The 20,420-nt window shown below is 32.6% G+C and overlaps 4 protein-coding genes across 4 annotated transcripts; 2 read left to right on the top strand and 2 right to left on the bottom strand.

Moving 5' to 3' along the window:
• Window positions 1-678: 678 nt before the first annotated feature.
• LOC139884433 (beta-carotene isomerase D27, chloroplastic-like) lies at window positions 679-3,649 on the bottom strand. Its single transcript, XM_071868467.1, has 8 exons — window positions 3,391-3,649; window positions 3,100-3,239; window positions 2,894-2,986; window positions 2,161-2,222; window positions 1,567-1,673; window positions 982-1,074; window positions 846-895; window positions 679-699 (listed from the first exon to the last, which is right to left on the bottom strand). The coding sequence occupies exons 1-8, from the start codon at window positions 3,647-3,649 to the stop codon at window positions 679-681; spliced, it is 825 nt and encodes a 274-aa protein (XP_071724568.1).
• A 2,231-nt stretch (window positions 3,650-5,880) lies between these two features.
• LOC139884428 (histone H2A variant 1) lies at window positions 5,881-6,643 on the bottom strand. Its single transcript, XM_071868462.1, has 2 exons — window positions 6,524-6,643; window positions 5,881-6,177 (listed from the first exon to the last, which is right to left on the bottom strand). The coding sequence occupies exons 1-2, from the start codon at window positions 6,641-6,643 to the stop codon at window positions 5,881-5,883; spliced, it is 417 nt and encodes a 138-aa protein (XP_071724563.1).
• A 3,032-nt stretch (window positions 6,644-9,675) lies between these two features.
• On the top strand, window positions 9,676-12,430 carry LOC139884432 (pyruvate kinase isozyme A, chloroplastic-like). Its single transcript, XM_071868466.1, has 6 exons — window positions 9,676-10,044; window positions 10,180-10,270; window positions 10,355-10,548; window positions 10,712-10,833; window positions 11,115-11,590; window positions 12,129-12,430. The coding sequence occupies exons 1-6, from the start codon at window positions 9,676-9,678 to the stop codon at window positions 12,428-12,430; spliced, it is 1,554 nt and encodes a 517-aa protein (XP_071724567.1).
• Window positions 12,431-18,370: 5,940 nt separating this feature from the next.
• On the top strand, window positions 18,371-19,907 carry LOC139884431 (uncharacterized). The gene is made up of 3 exons (XM_071868465.1): window positions 18,371-18,805; window positions 18,898-19,090; window positions 19,348-19,907. The coding sequence occupies exons 1-3, from the start codon at window positions 18,371-18,373 to the stop codon at window positions 19,905-19,907; spliced, it is 1,188 nt and encodes a 395-aa protein (XP_071724566.1).
• Window positions 19,908-20,420: the final 513 nt, after the last annotated feature.

Here is a 20,420-nt window from a genome sequence, read left to right as displayed (position 1 = left end):
TATTTCTAGTTGCTTCTTTATACTATTTGATTGCCCAAGTTAAAAGGAAGAGTTCAATTAACAATGATGAGTTAATCCACTTTCAGTGTGTCATAGCAGAGATTCGATTGCTGCAGAAGAGACAGAAAAGACATTATATGAATCATTAGCTTCGTATATTCACTACAAGCAAAATTACGTGGGAGACAAGAAACCCTCCCTTCTGTCCACTCTTTATGTATGTATACAGTAAAACATGTCTTCCCTTGTCAAAGCATAATCAAAGATTCCAAAGAAAGCTATAGAGATCCAATTTTCTTTTGTCCAGTTTCTGGCAAAAATATATACTATTTTATGTCTGCGTGCTGTTAGCGTTATGGAAAGACGCGAGGGATGTATTATTTGTCGTTGGAGGTTTTCTCGAAGGCATCATTCTTTTCTATGTATATATTTATGCTTAATGTACAATGTATCCATCCAAAGTCCGCTTCTCCAAAGTCAAATCCATGTCTTCATGCATGATAAAATGCCTAAACCATTATTCACGCTCTTCATTTGTCGTGTAGCTTGTATTGGAAGTTTTCATCTACAATGGATTTGGCTACAAGACTCTCACCCAAAAAATTTCCCAGTGCCACCAAATTTCAACATACTAAAAGATGGAAATGAAGAAAAAAATGATGTATCAGAGTGTCTATATTAATTTTGCATGGGTTTTCTCTGTATAAACATTATAAGAAAATTAAAAAAAAAAAAAAAAAAAGTACATAATATATTCATTTTCTGAACTGAATTCTTGAATACGAAGACTAAAAACAGTGTGAAAGAAATTATGATCGCCCTATATGTGTATCTCAACGGTATACATTCACTTTAACTGGTATACATTCACTGCTATGCTTTTGTTTTGAATTGCCTGCAAGTAAAAATTTCCCAGTCAGAATTTGTGATCTTGTATGACTTGTCAGACAAGAAAAGCTAAGAGAGTTTTTGGGACATTACATAATTTGAAGCATGGTTGCTTGAAAGCTGGATCATCTTCTGCCTGTGGAGGATCCTCACCGAATCTCATTTCACAACTCATATCATCAAAATCTGCAAATTAGGAAATTAATTTATTATAATCGTGAGGAAACGGCCTCTATGCAATTGCAAGGATACCCTCAAAAAAGCTGGGAGCCTTAGGGAACCGGAGTTGGCATTAGTTCTAACAGTTACAAATTTGCAAATGTGCATCTCTCAGAGTTTTGCTGAGCAGTGGTAAATGCTTGGAGGACCCTCCATTGACATGATCACAAGCAATATACTCCACAAGTTAGTGCATCTAACTATTCTAGTGTAATACTGTAATTTTTCCCTTTTTCTACTATTTAATTCAGTTTGAATACTTTTTTTTATGTGTTCACTTTTAATGGAAGTAAATGATTTTGCAGGAATGACAACAGTTTTTGTACTGTACATCATCGTATGGTGGCTGATTCTGTTTAGACCCTTTTCTGAAAATAAAATATATATATATATGTATATATAACTTTCCTAGAATTTTGTAAAATATTTTTAAGTAATTTGGTAAATGAGTGTACTTACTAGGGACCATATTGACAGGCATCCCCATAGAATCCTTGATAAATGTTTGTGAAGGCATTTTACACATATTTAGGCATATTCCTACACAATTGCTTTCCTCTAGAACCCTGCAAATCAAAAAAATAATTAATGGTAAGACCTTAGATATTTTAATTTCATTGATGATGTATAATACTGTTTTTGAATAGAAGTCATTTTGAATATTTTTTAAATTCATTTAAAAATTAATATATCTAATCATTATTATTTTAAAAAATTAATACATCTAATTATTATTATTTTAATACATTAATTTTTAAATTTAATTAAAAAAATTAAATACCATCTATTTGAAGTCGGAAGAAACGTATGCTATTGGAATTTTTGACGTTGAGACAATTATGATGGCGAAAATGACTCTTACTTGAATTACAATTACACAGATGGGGAAGTCAGTAGCTGCACAACCATTGGAGCTGGTTATTTTCACAAGTGAAAGTGTCATAGGTTGGTGAGATGGGACCCAATTATTATTTTATTTTATTTTTTGAAAGTCCCCAATTTTATAATTACTATGCTAATTAAATAAGTAGAATAGAAGTTGAAGTTAATTACCTGCATTTTTTAACGTGGACCACGTTCTTTTCTCTTCTTCCATTGAGCTCTGATTCCCTAACCTAGTGAAGGAAAATTTGTTGAAAGTCAAATTCACTTTGCTAGGTTTTTAATTGCAATTTTTTTCATTATAATTAACTTGTTGACATCTGTTCATGTGCATAATTAGTGACTAATCAGTATTGTCAAAAAAAAAAAAAAATAGTTAGTGTCACAGTGTTTGATCCCTTGTAATATTCATGTGACATTAAATTCCATTATACACAAAGACAAACTTACACATGGATGGAGATAAATACTCAAATGATAAGAAACTATGTATTGATCTTCCCTCAGTTATTAATTCCCTCTTAATTTACAGTTTGGTTTGGTAATTTTAACAATTACAATATTCACTAAAAGTTTTTTTTTTTTTCGGCTGTTCAGATCAATCTTGCCAAATTTTCGAGATCTATAAGTATATTTGACATGTCATTATTTAATAAACTATATATATTGACGTTAAATTATGTATATCATCATGTAGTTTTTGACTAAATTAGGGGGAGACATGAATTAATTGGGAAATTATGATGTGTTTGTGAGACCAAGTAGGATCTCACCAATATGGTTCTCATAAATTCCTTCCAAAATCAATCATCATGCAAATTTTCATGTTATTACTAAATTAAAAAGTAATCTAATACACTATTTAAATTGTTTTTTTTTTCCTTAATTTGTTAATGATAATTACCTCACTGGGTCCAACCAACCAAGCGAAAAACACAGTGGTGAATACTGCAAAATATTCCCTTGCGAATTTAGATTGTGGTAGCAATTTCTTTATCTGTCATATATCATCATAGCATCATCAATATATCATTTACCACCATTGATAATATATAAAATATATTTTGATGTATTTACCGAAATCTGATTCTAGAAAATTTATTTACTTGCCATATAACTAATTGGAGATGGTAGTGCTAGATAAAGAGATTGTAGAATAATCTCTTGTTGTCTCTTAGGATTGAAGTTTTGTGACACTGCTCTTGTAGCCTCCACCAAGCTCTCATATCCATTCTTGTTGTTCGTCAGTCCTGCGTAAATAAAATTATTTAAGATATTTTATCATTCAGGTACATCAGTGCTGATACGATCGCACCTTGATATAAATTTGTCTTATTTTCGTCAATGAGAGTAAAACAATGAATGCACTATTTAAAATGAAAAATAAAAGGAAAAAAAAACCTGCAATAGCTTGAACATTCTTGGAGAGATAATTAATGGCGAGACGATCTATGAAGCTATCTTTATATACACTATTATTATTCTTTTCCGTCGTCGTAATAACTTCATGTTGTGGCTTTGTTATTACTGTTTCTATGTCAACCAAACGAGGCCTTGCCAGAACGGAAACGACAGGAGAATATCTCGGTTTACGGGACCGATAAGTACTTGTGAAGGAATTAGGACTCCATGTGTGGGGTTGAAGAAGCTTTGCATCCATGTTTAATTAATTTGAGAAAGAAGAGAATAATATATTGAGGAAGTTTAAAAAAGGTGATGATTAATATATATGTGTATATCGAATGACAACAAATAATGAATGGAGGTGATTTTAAAGAGAAATGTAATTTTGTCGATATGCTGGTTGATGGACGATGGTATCTTTTGAGATGACCAAAAAGAGCTAATTGGGATCTTTTGCTTAGACGGCTATTAATTATATAATAATACTCGTATATACTTAGTATAAGATACTACCTCTCTAATAGTTATATTTTTATTTTTTAATTCATTCAAAAATTAATATATTTAATGTATTGAATGAATTAAAAAAACAAAACGTTATCTATTTAAATATAAATATAGAGGGAATAATTAAGAGAATGTGATTTTGGTTTTTTGGCTGCCTATTTTGTACTCTCTTTGTTTCTTGCCACTCAAACATGTATCAAATTGCCACTCAATGTTTATTTAAATAGTTAGGATTTGTTGGCCTAATGGCTATTCAGACGGATTCTTACTTTAGAGGTCAAGAAGTCAATTTTTCGGTTTATGCCGGCTTCACCATACTGATTATGCTTATTGATTTGGTTTGGGGTCTTACTTCTTAATTTATTGCCAAATTTTTTTTTGTCCTCGTTTACTAGTATAGTTCGATACATTCAAAAACAAGATATACCCGAAACGGATCGACATCTATCTGTATCTGCTAAGAATCGAGAATCACGAGTCTATCTTTAAGCATCAAAGTATTATTATATATAAGGTCAAATTCTCTCTTAATTATTTTTTTTTAAAATTAAAATAGATATTTTATACTTTTAGATATCTAGTTAATAATTTTTATTAGATACATGATCATATGAATTAATCAAAATATATGAAATATCATCTATTATAATACGGAGGTCGGTAATATCATATATTATGACGTAAAATATCATCTAATGGAATGCACCGCACGCATCACAGTATCAGTAGAAGTGAGATCCACATGACTACCCATTTTCGGAGGATTTCAGAATTCACACAATTGTGCTAGCCTGCATCCACCTAATATTTTTATTATCTCCAATCTTAAACCATATCCTTAAAATGTTGTTTTTTTTTAATCATAACTTGCTTGCCAAGTTGCCCTGGCTAGCTATAAGAACTTGTCCTCCTAGTCAAAATCGACTAGAAATCGATTTTTAAACATTATATATATCGCGATATGTACTATACATCCCGTGATATTTGGCGATGCATCAATAATAATTTTCACATACAATATTTAGAATGATATGTGTCATTTTATCGTCATATCGTGTCTGATAATATTGTAAGACATAAGCTGATGATCCAAAAAATACCAAACTTCTTACTGATAGCAAGAATATGAATTACAAGATATGCTCTTGCATATAGCAAGTGTGTAGTGTTTTGAGTGTATAGTATAGGTCTATCTATTTATAGAAGGGTTGTTTAGTCTCAAGTTTGTAATTAAGGGGAGGTTACATGTCATAAATAGGTGTTTATGAGATAGAATAATGGAGAGGTCATACCTATAGTGGACCGTAACGATCGCAACCGTCCGGCCAACTTGAATTCCGACAGCTTACACATGTGTTTCATGTATTTATTGCATCGATCTAGTCCACTCAGCCCCACCGATCCTTATCTTATTGCAATGGACTTAGGCCTTCTACTCGGTCCATGCCATATTAGACATTGTTCGGTCATTCCGGACTGGTTGATATTTCATACTATATCATTAGCAATGTTGACTACTATGCTTATAAGTATCCCAAATAAAGGTTCGACAAATCAAGTTCAAGTCAAATTTGATCACCATCAAAATTGAGTTGTGTGACAAACTAGAACTCGATAACTTTTTTACTTATTTTGCTACATGGACATCGAAGAAATAACGTTTTCGTGACAGATCAAATCAAGCAGATAGCAAACTGAAATGCGGACATTTCCAAACTACTAACAAACAGATAATTCAAAGTTTCCAACATTAAGAACTACAAACAGCAAATCCTCCTCTGAACAATAACAGTACAAGAAGTTCAAATTCTGATAAGTTCCTAACCCCTATACACCAACCTAGGAGTTTTCTACACTACCAAACCACATACAATACTTAAACGACACGGAAGATGCTTACAGCAGTCAAACTTAACATAACACGAACAGAAACTACTAAATAAGTTAACATCCAACATCAGACAACAAATAGACCTTTTCCTACTCCTTGGTGGTTTTGTTGATGAGCGACTTGTGAATGTGAGGAATCACTCCACCACCGGCAATAGTCCCCTTGATGAGCGTGTCGAGCTCCTCGTCTCCTCGAATGGCTAGCTGGAGATGCCTTGGAGTGATCCTCTTAACTTTGAGATCCTTGCTGGCATTTCCAGCAAGCTCAAGAACTTCGGCTGTCAGATACTCCAGGATCGAGGCCAAGTAGACGGCAGCAGTGGCACCAACTCGCCCATGTGAGGATGCCCTCTGTTTCAGGTGCCTATGGATACGCCCCACCGGAAACTGATAAATTTACAGAAGCAGATTGTTAAAACCATTACCAAAATGGATCATATAGAAATATTTAACTAATCAAAATCCAAAATTGGTTCTTCCAAAAATACATTTTTGAACACATTGATCTATCAAAATCGATCATATACTAGAATTTAGACCTGCATGTTTATCCAAATCCCAAAATCGGTCCATCTATATACAAAATTAGTTATCCAGAGCAATTACAGAGAATAAAATCTAATTGCCGTTCGAGTTTTCGAGCAAATCACAAATTGGGTTCTATTGAACAAACTACAACGAATCAAATCATAAACAAACGTTGTAGTCACAAGCGGAATGAAAATCAAATTACCTGGATACCGGCACGGGATGACCTAGAGACAGGCCTCTTCTTGTCCTTATCCTTGTCTTTGTCCTTGTTCGCCGCTGTGGTCTTCGCCGCTACGAGTCCCTTCCCACCTTTTCCGGCCATCTTCACCTACGAACTGACCATTAACAAAATTTTAATAAAGTAATTATAAGATTAAAGAGTAATAAACTGAGCCAAAAAAACAAGTACAAACAAAGAAAAAATGTTAAAAATTTGCCCAGAAGTACAAAATTCAAAGCGAGGAGACCTAGATCTATAAGATTTAAGGGCTTTGAAGAGAGAAATTCGAACATACTCCACAAAATTCAAACAAAAATTTGTCTGTTATTAGGGTTTTTTTTTCAAAACAAATCAGATCTAAAAACATCAACCAGGATTACAAATCAAATCAAAAGAGGGGGAAAAAAAAAGTATACCTGAGATTGAGAGAGAGAAAACCTGTATACGAAAAATTGAAGATGAAGCGTTTTTATTGGGATGTGAGAGATTTAACTGAGAGGAACTGAAAAAGTTCGGGCGGTACAATTCAATTTTGGGTGGGAAAATTTTTGCATTTCCAAATTTTTTGAAAATATTTTTAATTGAATTTTACATTTATGCCCTTATGTTTTCTTGTTGGCTGATGTAGTTTGGCTGTGTCTGGCTCTGAGGGAGTCTGTCTGAATTTGACCAATGAAAAGAATCTTCCTCGTCTCGCTTTTATTTAAAGTAATAAATAATACTCCACGTCAACTTTTTAAAGCAATTGATGAATTTATATTCCACGTCAGTTTTCTCTGAATAGTAGTGTACGGTAGAATCCACTTGTTGCTACTATTTGGAGAATGGATGCGACAGATTGGAGATGGCCACGGTCCAACAATTGGATCGGTTTCGGTTTAGAATCGTCGGTTCATAATTCTTACATTTATAGAATCAAATCGAAATTGATTGTATAATGAACAATCGAAATTGTACGGTTTCAAAAAAACCATAAAGATAATGGTTTTAGTTCCATTCTTGAACTGAAACCGCGTTTATCAGCTCGATTGTGATTTGATTAGGTTATGCTCTTATATAATTTTAAAATAAAAAAAGAACCAAACCAAAATTATTAAATTATAGTTTCAAATCGGTTTTTTTACCAAAATCGTATCGACCGATACGGTTTCTGTTCAATTTAGGTTCATAACCGAACCATGTCCATGTCTTGGATAAACTTCATTACATCATGTCTCATAAATGGATATATGGAAGTAGTAAGGGAATGGATAACAAAATTATTATTTCCTGCAACTCGAATCTCGGCTACATTATTGCAACCTTAACTATCATCTGAGTAGTTGTTAGGCATCGAGAACTTTCTAACACGTAATTATTTAGATTTGTATATTATTAATAAATATATATATTTTTAAAAATTCATCTAATTATTAAAAAAAAAATTAATTAATAATAAAAAGTGATTCGTATATTTATCATAGAAAGTTTCATCCAAAAATTTTTTTTCTTGATGATCTAAAGAATACACATATCTCTAATTTGAAAATAACAATTTAGTTTCTAAAATCAACTTCCAAAAATAGTTTTTATCAAATATCATCATATCATATCATATACTACCTTTATATATAAATAGTTGATACTTTTAATTTTTAAGTTCATTGAAAATTTGATATATTTAGATAATTCAATTTTTATTGAATTTAACAAATAAAAACGTTATCTATTAAATTATGGAGGGAATATCTATTATAAATAAACCAAACAATATACTATCTCCTCATAAAATAAATGCGAATTTTTATATACAATTTATATTAAAAAATTTGCATCTATATTTTAAAACGAATGAAGTATTTATATGAGTAGTTAATTTTCAAGTACCTACAAACCAGAAACCTACCTATAAACCATCCCTCATAAAAACACTTGAAAAAAGAGGTTGCGAAAGTCCTAATTAAAAAACAAGTTCGAGATTAATACACTTGCATGTGTTTGGGACCACTACATAGCTAAGCTTGTCGACAAAACAAGAGTAATTGAAAGCTTGAAGCCAAGTTAATTTGTTTTAACTAGCCTTTATTTATACACAAGTTGGCATTTGCTATATAGTACGAGACTACTTCAGCAATTTAATGATACACATGACGCCGGTATTTTGGACGACTAACCGATGTCGTTTTTCGTATGATGTCCTCGAGGAAAATGGAATATTATATGCCAATATAAGTATATCTCATACCATGTATTTCCTTTTAAATGTTTATCTCATACTATGTATTGAATATGAGAATGAAAAAATTTTTATGACGAATTTTTTATCGTTTTATGTGCTGACAATTGGAACGACATTAGTCTTACGATTATCGTTATAAGGATATTCAAAAAAATATATTGAGTATCGAAGCAATGAGATTTAAAATCTCGCAAACAGATCAAATCAAACTGCATACTGAACAAATTTGAACATTAATATTCCATTCTCATCTTAATATATGATGATTTAACAAATTTCATAAAAATTTTAAAAATGTTATATTTTGACTAAATTATCCTGATTAAACATTCATCGCATTGCTCTTGAGATTCTAAGTTAGATCACAAAATATGTATCAACATCTAACTGATTAATTTAGTCTAAAAACATCTTTATTTGATGTTTTGAACATGTTCCATCTTATTCCTATATACTTTAAAATTGTATAATCTATTAAAAATAACAAAAAATTTATTACAATAACACTGAACATTCTCCGAACACGTATATATTCCGAGAAAACCGGAAATGAGTCTGGAGGCGGGAACCAACTGTCGAACAGGCACAACGGTAATTAACGCTTCAATTCTTGGATATTGAAGTAAATTCAGCATAAAGAATACACACACTTTTGACCATTTCGACCCTTTCAAACTTATAAACCTCACTAAACCCTTTTTAAATTCTCCTTCCTCTCTGTAGATTTGTTTGTTTTAGTTCAGAACCAGAAAACTCAAAAATGATGCCAGCGGCAATGTCGTCGGCAACAACAATGTCAGAATGTCTATCCTTCAAACACTCTCTGTTTCCCAAAATACCCTTCTCCAACCCACGATTTCTCCTTCCCTGCCACCAGCCAAAGCTCAAAACGAAACGAATCGCCACCGTCATATCCATGGTTTTAATATCGGACGACCCGAAAAAGAATTCTCCGGTGATTCGGTCGATCGAGGTGGATAAGGCCACGGCGGAGGCTGAGCTGAAGAAGGAGAATGGAATCAAGAGTACTCGCCGGACGAAGATCGTGTGCACAATCGGACCTCGCACGTGCGAATTCGACGATCTAGAGTCGTTGGCGATCGGAGGGATGAATGTGGTTCGAATCAACATGTCTCACAACACGCGGGAATGGCATAAGGATGTGATTGAGAGAGTGAAGTGGTTGAATGAGGAGAAAGGATTTGCCGTCGCTGTTATGATGGATACTCAGGGGACTCAGATCAATATGGGAGATCTCGGTGGCGCCGCCTCGGCTAAAGCGGAGGTAGTTATTTCATTGTCGATCGGAATGAAAAGAGAGTTTGCTTTACAATTGATTGTCATAGATATTTAAACTATATATACAGAATCATTTTCATTTGAATTTTGATCGGATGGATTGTTTCGTGATATGTGGCAGGATGGTGAATTTTGGACCTTCAGTGTCCGAGCATTCGATTCACCTCTCCCTGAACATACTATTACTGTGAATTATGATGGTTTTGCTGAAGGTACGAGTTGAGCTGCAACGCTGAATTTTCATTTTCATTCTTTTTTTTATATGCCTTTTTCAATTATGGGATTGAATTTGGTAGAAGTGAGAGTCGGTGATGAGCTTTTGGTTGATGGAGGAATGGTGAGCTTTGTGGTGACTGCGAAGATTGGTCCAGATGTCATCTGCCAGTGTACAGATCCTGGACTATTGTTGCCACGAGCTAATCTTACTTTTTGGAGGAGCGGGAGTTTGGTTCAAGAACACAACGCCATGCTTCCCACGATTTCTCCTAAGGTTGGTGTCTTTTTGTTACTTTAGATATATTTATTTGTGTTGCTTAGAAATCCACTTGATTGTGATCTACCTCGAGAACCCGATCAACATCAAGATGTTTCTATTTGCCATTTGAATCAACACAGTTATGCTAAAGCTTCCTTAACACTTTCTCCTGTTGCAGGATTGGCTGGATATTGATTTTGGGATTGAAGCAGGTGTTGATTTTATTGCAGTATCTTTTGTCAAGTCTGCTGAAGAAATTAAGCTTCTCAAGAGTTATATAGCTGAAAAGTCTCCAGACAGGTAACAGCCTAACAGGCATTTGCTCATGCGTCATTTGACATATTTCCCTGAGAATATCGAAGATATTGCAAGAATCCAACTATTGTAACTTTCATAACACATAAGTCTTATCCTGGCTTCTAGTCTAATTAGTTGTGCAATTGATGAAAAATTCGTTAATTTATGATGTTAGATCATAAGATGTATGGTATATATCTGCAGACTTTGTTTTTGACTGAATGATTAAAACCCTTAAAATTTTCATATAACTGTGCCAAATACATCTTTGTGTATTATTGTAGAAATATTGGGGTCATTGCAAAGATAGAGAGTGTTGACTCTTTAATCAATCTGGAAGAGATTATCGAGGCATCAGATGGAGCAATGGTAGCCAGGGGAGATCTCGGTGCTCAGAAACCATTAGAACAAGTTCCATCTGTTCAAGAGAACATTGTTCGTCTCTGCAAGCAATTAAATAAGCCTGTCATTGTTGCCTCCCAACTGCTTGAGTCGATGATTGAATATCCCATACCGACAAGAGCTGAAGTTGCTGATGTGTCTGATGTAGTTAGGCAGCAAGCGGATGCGTTAATGCTTTCCGGTGAGTCGGCCATGGGTCAGTATCCTGAGAAGGCATTGACTGTGCTGAGAAGTGTCAGTTTGAGAATCGAGAAGTGGTGGAGGGAAGAAAAAAGCCATGAAACAGCACATCATAATTTCTCCTCTCCACCATTTGTTGGAATCTCGGGGGAGATATGCAAAGCCGCAGCGAAAATGGGTATGTGCCCTTTTCTGAACTCTGATATACAAATTATTTAAAACCATAACTGACTGGTTGACTGAACCAGTTCGATTTGGTCATTTTTGGCTCGGTTTTTGTACTCCGAAATTGACTGAAAATTCGAATATTGGAATTTGTCAAAACTGAAATCAACCATTTACCCCGACCAAACCTGTTTGGTTGGATTTGGTTGGCCTGGTTGATTGCCGAGTGTGAACCATTTTTTAATATTTCGATTCTTAACTTTTAAGTGGATTTGACTTTGTTTGATTCCATGAATGGTAACACTAAGATTTTGTGCTGGACCTGACTGAACATTTTGTTTTTCTTAAACCAGTTTACTTTGATAAAAATACTCATATACTCCTATATCATTGATACTTGATAGATGTTTTTCCACTCTTATGTCTAATTCAGTTTGTCACTGGTTGATGACTTTGTCTCGCTGCTAGATGATGCTTGTTATCATATTTTATCAACATTCTCAACTCATCCTTATGAAAATGGTGGTTGACTGATTGTTTGACGTTTTCAGCCAACAAATTGGAAGCTGATGCACTTTTTGTGTACACGAAAACCGGGGAAATGGCATCTCTTCTTTCTAGCAATCGGCCTAACTGTCCAATCTTTGCCTTCACGCCAACGTCAACCGTCCAGAAGCAGCTTAACCTTTTGTGGGGTCTAGTACCTTTCTGCCTCGAACTTTCTGATGACGTAGAGAGTAACCTAAACAAAACATTCGTGTTGCTCAAGGCAAGGGATATGATAAAGTCTGGAGACCTTATTGTTGTCGTCTCCGATACGTTACAATCCATTCAAATGATTAGAGTTCCTTGAAAGAATGTAACTGTCTCTCTTCATCGACCAGGACGACAATTTTTGATTTAGCAAACGGTTAGAGTTTACGGAGTAATACCATTAAATTGGATCATTTATGTCATTCTTTTTGCAGCTCTATTGGGCTGCAATATGCTAGTTTGATACATTTTACTGAGAGCAGGTGATCGAGAAAGTAAACTGTTAGATGTTTTGTTTATTTCCTGGGTGTATTGAAAGTAAAAATTCTACGAAATTTGATCAATTAGTAGTATTTTTTAAATAAAAAAAAAAAAATTACCCTTATTTGTTTGTGATTATCATTTTCAGGCCGCCTTCTGGTCCAATTTAGTATATGGGCCAGTGTTTTTCTTCAGAAGCAATAAGGTTTTTATTTGTTTTAAAAGAAAAAATATGATAAGGCGGCCCTATTGAAAAAGGAGTAGTATTGAACCACTAGTATTAGCGTGGTGGTTCATCGTTTCATCTTTTAGTTAATAGGTCGCGGTTCGATCCCTATTTTTTGCGAACTGAAAAGAAATTATATGGCAACTTCCCTAACGTTTCGTGCGATCACAGTTAGAACGAGTGATTAGTCTCATTATTGTCGACAGTGAGGATGCCCGAAGAGATTTAAAAAAAAAAGTAGTATGATGAATGATAATGTAATATATAGACTCTCTTCATCTCTCGATACATATTTTTTAATATATTGATATTTATAAAAATTTAATAACATGAAAAATACAACATATTTCTCTCGATACATATTTTTTAATATAAAATACAACATAGACTCAAAGAAGGTTTTTTGTGTTTAACATTATAATACTGCTACAAAATTTGAAAATCATTTTTGTAGCCTTAGGAAAAAAACTGAAGTGAAGGAAAATATGTAAATATAGCTGTAAGAAAAGAAATGAAAAGTAAAAAAGGAGTGAAAAAGAAATCCAACACATAAAGCAAAAAGAAAAAGGAAATGCAAACTTTGCTCCAAAATCCATAGAATGATATCCGCAAACTTAATCCAACTTTAATCAACTATTAGCTTTTTACATAGTTAAGTAAAATTTCACGATGAAATCTATTCAGCGCGTCTATATATATATATATATATATACTGTTGTTAATTAATCCTAATCTATACCCTTCCAATTCACTTCAATAAAATAAAAGTCGCGAATCATAAAAAAATCGTTAATAATAGTAAAAATAATGTATATGTCTATTAATTATTATTTTAAAATAAAAATATTTATATAAATAAATAAATATAATATATATAAATTTTATAAAATAATATTTAAAATGACCAACAATGGACCGATGAAATATCGTGGATGGTAATTAAAAGGGCGACTTTTGGCTCTCTATCGAGGATTGGAATGAATGGTCGGCAATTCTGCTAGAACCTGTGATTGAATTTTATATTTTGTGATTTATTAAAAAAAAGAATTTTATATTTTGTGCGGTGGATTATTAAACATCTGTTAGCATTTCATCGTGACACATCAAATTCAATAGGAAACATTATGGCAATGGAGAAGTATCTATAACGTTAAACATTAACTACAAATAAGCTGTCTGTATGGCCAGCAGAACCTTATAAGAATTCGAAATTATTATTATCAACAATTATTTGAGAAAGATAGATTTGATCTATGGTACAAAATAAGTATAAAAATTGATGATTTTATAGTAAAATTTAAGTCACGTACAGTTAAATTTATTTATTTATTCTTATTATTTTTAAGTCTCTCAAATAATGATGATAAAAAAAAAAATCTCTCAAATAAGATTTTTGTTAGAGAATTCGAAGTTCCATATCGTAATTTCTTATTGAGGCCGGTTAAACTTTTGTTATGTTGATTTGATTATTTCTGGTAGCTAATATTCCTTTCGTTTCTCAATCTATATTTTTTTAATTATAGAAAAAATAATGTAAAAAAATAAATTTAACGTTTAAATTAGATCTTAAAATCATCTATTTAAAAATAAAATAAAAATTTAAAAAAATATATATTTATATATGGATGGAATAATAATTACATTGAAAATATTATATTTTATATTTTTTAACATGTTGTATTTGAATAATATCTCTTTATTGTAGTCCAAAAGTCAATAAAAAAATATATTCATTTTGTTGAACATGCATGCATATTTCTAAAGATGTTTTTAGTAAAACCACATTGTGATAATATTTAAGCACACGTCCAACGAAACAACCAAAACTATTGCTATTTAAAAATGTCACTCTAAAGTTTAAAAGAAGATTAATTATGATTTCCTTTTTCTTTTTCAGCCAACAGAATATATGAAAACCAGAGGATTCGAAATGAAAAATCAATTGAACAATGCGTTCATTGTTTTTCTTTCTTCTGTGTAATCACATTATTAAGTTCGAATTACTAAATTCTAACATTGTACTTGTAAACACTCATTTTTCTTTCGTGATACTTGTTTCTTCGTAATAGTATTCCCTCCATTCCGATATATCACTTTTTAAGTGAACCATATGAACAAATACAATGAAATGAAGGGAGTATACTTGTACAATAATGATTCGAAATTCTTACAGAACGGCATGATGCAGTGCCAAATACGAGATAGATCTTCCAATAAACAAGATTTTTTTCAAAGAAACCAATAAGTCGACATACGACGTATAGAAAGTTAACGCTCTTCTTTATCTCTAAAAATCGAATGTCTTAACCAATTAATCATGTCAACTTTTTAATGAACTTTTAAAATATAAACGTCATCTATTTAAAACACAAATCTCAAAATATTGATTCACACGTGAAAATTACTAAATCCACGACCGTAAAGTTATGAGAAATGTGTGGGTGGTGTATCAATCTAATCCACAACCATGAAAATCATCTCAAATTCGACATTTGGGTCCCTACAATAACTTGTCAAATCCAATTATGTGGTAACCTCAAGTTGCTAATTAAGGTCACTTCATTGATTGATTTTTATAAGTGGCCCATATAACAGTATTGTAGGCCTTTTTACACGTTGTCTTCAGAGGCCCACTAATCGGAAAATAACATACCACGCTCATGACCAAACTGCTCTATGTGGCATCTCCTCGTACGTCAAATAAATAATGTGAAAATTATTATACATGTAAATAATACGTATAACAATATCTGACGTGAAAAATTATTATATACGTAAATAACACGTCTAATAATCATCCCAATAGTTAAATTTATCGTATCAACGAATTTTTTAACGGACGTTAATAAAAAGAACTAAATATCCTACCATTCGACAAATGTAGGGATCAAACTCATGATTTTGTCTTAAATTTTTAGAGTAGTAATGGTTTTCATCACCATAAGCTGTTAAATGTTTCCTTTCGAATTGGCAATTACTAAGATTTTCATTTTTGGGTAAAAAAAAGTATTATTGTTATTAATCAACTCAATTAGTTTGACAAATTACATGGTTGGTTTATTTCAAAATAATGAAATGATTTAAGACTATAACTTTATGGTCCTTTAACTTTTTTTCTTTTGAATCTGGTCCTTTAACCTTTACTTGGACATCAAATTTTAATGCAGTCTCTCTTCTCTTATCCAGTTTAAATTATCTGGTCACGAAAAGAAAAAAATAAAATAAAAATGCTGAAGAATTATCCACGTGTATTAGTCTGTTAAACTTCACATTGGCTAGCTTCAACGACGAGGACAAAACTTAACGTCCCATTTGAAACTTTGGAAACGCTGCCGTTGCTAAACGACGTCGGTCAACCGCTTTGGAAATCTGATTTCCCAAAATAGCCCTTACTTATATTATTATTCCTTTTCAGTCCAAGTAGTAATTTGTGAATATAATAAATATAAATAATTTCAGATGAAAACAAACGAAACAAATTTATTTTCGATGTCAAAATAATAGGGAGTCGGTAGTCGGTTTGTGGGGTTTGGAGTCAAGTCAACTTTTTCCAAATCATTTTCTCTTTAATTATATTTATACTTGTTAATTTGAACTTGAACTACTACGAGTTCTATTATAAATAAATAAATACAATATAGTATTTTAGAAAATAATAAAATAAAAGATGGGCTGAATTATATGAGTATACTTGTAGTTATATGAAATTAATTTTTATAATGTTGTTTGATTGATGATGTATAATTATGTTATGTGGTTCATTTGACAATTATAATATTAAATTATAAAATATAAACAATATGATAAAAGAAAAAAAATCAATTAAATTATATAATTATATCGTATAATTATACAAATATTTATAAAAAAACGTCAAAATTAAAATTATATTATTGAAATTTTCGAACTACACACAATTATCTATAATTAAATAATTATGTGACCATTCAAACATACTAAACTATTCAATTACTCCAATTACACACAAATCAAATTATAAAGCGACTTTTCCAAATAGATTATTAGTAAGTAGGAGCGGATAAATTGTAGTTTGTGATTTATAGAGTGCCAAAAATTTGTCTCCTATTATAACACCAGACTCCACAATCAACGGTCAAAAATATCAACTGCGAAAAAGAATTTGACACGTAAAAAAAATTATTTTATGTACAAAACCTTTCTTATATATTTTTTCATTAAAACTTTACTAATCAATTAGGTTATAGAATGATAATAAAAAAGTATATATTTTATTTTATTATTTTATAGTATTATATTATAATATTATTAAATATAGGTAAGAAACTGCACACAAATTAATTTTTATTTTGATATACTTTTCCACCTACAGTAGGTAAATTTTTAAGTGGGAAATGGGATGGTACTTTTTCTTTTTTTCATTTGAAAACGATGTTACTTTTTTAAAAAATAAATATCATTAAAGAAATAAATAAATATATTCATACGAGAGCAACTTCATCTTTAAAAAAATATAATTTTAATTTATTTTAGATAAATGTTAAAAATATTTAAAAACAAATGTCGGTATTTATTTATTTATTTATTTAATGGAGTATTAAAGATTTTAATAACCAAACGGAAACTTGATGATCAAAAAAAAGAACCAAACGGAAACTTTCTGTTCCTTGTCACACTCCGCTTTCTAACGTTCACGAGTTTTACTTGTTTCTGTAGCAATTTAACTACCACGTCTTTATTTAGGTAGGAAAAATAAAAAAAGGGCACAATTGGAATTTCTCATGTACCCTTATCTTGCACGTGGCATTGTAAAACCAGCACCACGGAAACAAACCGAGTTCATCAATCAGACACGTGTAAACTGTCCACGTCAGCTTGCCTACGTGTCAAAAAACTAAAAAACTCGAATTTAAAATGCCCCCCACACACACCATTTGGTCTCTTCTTTATCGTCTTCTTCCTTCACACAATTCAACACCACTCGCTCACTCTCCAACAAACCAAAAAAAAAAAATTCCTTCGTCGTCTCCGGCGATATTCGCCGGAAATTGGAAATGGAAGATACCGGAAAAGGATCAAGAAAGCGTGACGGTCGGTATCGTGCCGTCGCGTAATTGTTGAATGAAAAAAACCCTAAGATAAAGCGACTTTATATTACTTAGCAGAGTTTAGAAGTTATTCCATGCTTAAAATAATAATCTGTCTCGTTTATTGAGATTCAGAATTTTTCTTAGTACTTGTATATATAAAATAACAATAATAATCTGGAGATTGTATAATATAGGAGTTGTTTTTTTGTTTTAGAAATCCTTGCTTTTTTTAATTTTTCATTTTGGCGAATTTCTGCAATTCTGTGCCAGAATTCAGTCTGGTTGGCTGATCTCAGCCGAACAATTTTTATTTTTTTTCCGATCGAGGTGCTAACTTTCAAGCAGTTCTTCTTCGCCTTCAAATTTTGGTACTGGAAGTGAAGATTTCGAGAAGAAAATTGTGTAGTGTAAGATAGAGATTTGGTTTTTTTTTGCAAAATGAACTGATTAAAGAGTTTAAGATCGGAGGATTTTGTTGTTTACAATGCCTTTTCCGATGAAAATCCAGCCAATCGATTCACATTCGCTTGAAGAGGTGCCGCCCGGGGTTAAGCCGGCTACGGTGGTGAAATCTAGGCTGAAACGGATATTTGATCTTCAGTTTCTCAAAAACCCCGCCGCTGCAGCCACGGTCGAGAAGGTTGCCGCCGATGAGCCTCATAATAGTACTATCTACAGTAAAGACAATTCAGCCGGCAGCGGCGGCGAGTTTGAACCTAGCTCCATTTGCTTAGCGAAGATGGTACAGAACTTCATCGAGGAGAACCAAAACGAAAAGCAGCAAACGGCAGCACGGTGTGGCCGTAACCGCTGCAACTGCTTTAACGGCAATGACAGCTCCGAGGACGAATTTGATTCTCAATTTGGATTTAGCGGTTCCAATCTGTCTTCTTCTGAAGATGCAATTGAAAAATTGAAGGTATATATATAACTACCAATACTTGTTGTTTGGCTGTTTCATATGATTTGATTTGGACCAAAAATATAATCCAAACTTTATGATTTGTGCAGAGCTTTGTTCCTTATGCAAGTGTTTCTGAGAAGAATTTACTGGCCGACATCGAGAAGATCGTTGAGAAGAACAAAATCGTTAAACAAAAAGACGAGAATTGCAGGAAGATTGTTGTAGATGGATTGGTCTCTCTTGGTTATGATGCTTCTACATGCAAATCTCGTTGGGAAAATTCAAGTTCTTATCCAGCTGGTAATCTCTCTTTCATAATGTGTCTTTGAGCAATTGTGTTGAGGATGATCTATTCATACTTTCGTTTCGGTTTCTATGGCGTATGAACATGCAACAGGTTTAGGAACTAATTCACTTAGAAATTGTAAGCTGAGAAAGTAATGTGATTGTTTACTGTTTGTTTGCTGAGAAAATCTACACTAAATCTTAGTGTGGAGAGAATTTTTAACTTGTTAAGGCTGAATATTGAACATATTTAATTACATGTGATGAAACAGGGGAATATGAATATGTGGATGTGATTATGGATGGGGAGAGATTGATCGTAGACATAGATTTCCGATCAGAATTTGAGATTGCTCGATCGACAAAGATGTACAAGTCAATTCTACAATTCCTGCCACTCATATACGTAGGTAAATCAGATCGTCTGGCAAATATCATATTGATTGTTTCGGATGCAGCCAAGCAAAGTCTAAAGAAGAAAGGTATGCCAATTCCTCCATGGAGAAAAGCTGAATATGTTAAAGCCAAATGGCTCTCTCCTCACACCCGAGCCAATCCTCCCCACCAGTCGTCGTCTCCCATTTCAAATCTCGAACCAGAAAAGATTCAGCCATCTTCAGAAAAAGTTATTAAACTGGATAATGAAGTAGAAGATATTGATTTGGGCGAGACCATTTTTGACCTTTCTGGAAGTTATGAGGAAGAGAAGAGCGTTTCTGTATCGATCGAATGGAAGCCGCCAGCGCCTGAGATTATGCTTAAGCCGAAGAGTTTGTCGATCGGAATCAAGGCTGTTGGCGGGTTAGCTTCGATCATGGAAGCTGATCCATGAAATTTTGTTTTTTTAACCTTTCCATTTTTCCTTCTTATTTTGACTGTTACTATTAAATAGAAGCAAATATGGTATATGGCATAGTATGACATAACCAGTTGTAAACCTAAAAAAACCCCTTCTGTGTTTTTTCTGTAAGGGTCTGATTTTAACCAATATAAATAAAAGGATCTTTTAGTTCTGTTAAAAAAATTTTCGTATTTGGAGCATATTTGAGCCGGAATCAAGGATGGAATCGGAGGTCAGGGAAAGTTGAGGGACATAATGGTAATTAGACATACTATTCGGATGATGATGAGTTGAAGTTAATGTTATTTTTTTTTGGGTTGAATTTCAGTTTGGAAAATCTTTTCTAAACGTCTGCATAAAGAAAAGTCTTAATTCTTTTTTTGAAAGAAAAGCCAATCTTGCTGGACTATGAAGATATGAATCTATTGCTCGACTATGAAGATATGAATCTATTGTAACCAAATTTGGAAATCGGTTCATCTCAAAAAACTTTTTTCAAAGCAA

The sequence above is a fragment of the Rutidosis leptorrhynchoides genome, unplaced genomic scaffold, assembly GCF_046630445.1.
Source record: "Rutidosis leptorrhynchoides isolate AG116_Rl617_1_P2 unplaced genomic scaffold, CSIRO_AGI_Rlap_v1 contig550, whole genome shotgun sequence".
In the NCBI taxonomy this organism is placed as follows: domain Eukaryota; kingdom Viridiplantae; phylum Streptophyta; class Magnoliopsida; order Asterales; family Asteraceae; genus Rutidosis; species Rutidosis leptorrhynchoides.
Note: the sequence above shows the minus strand (reverse complement) of the source record. Positions and strands in the feature narration are given on the sequence as shown.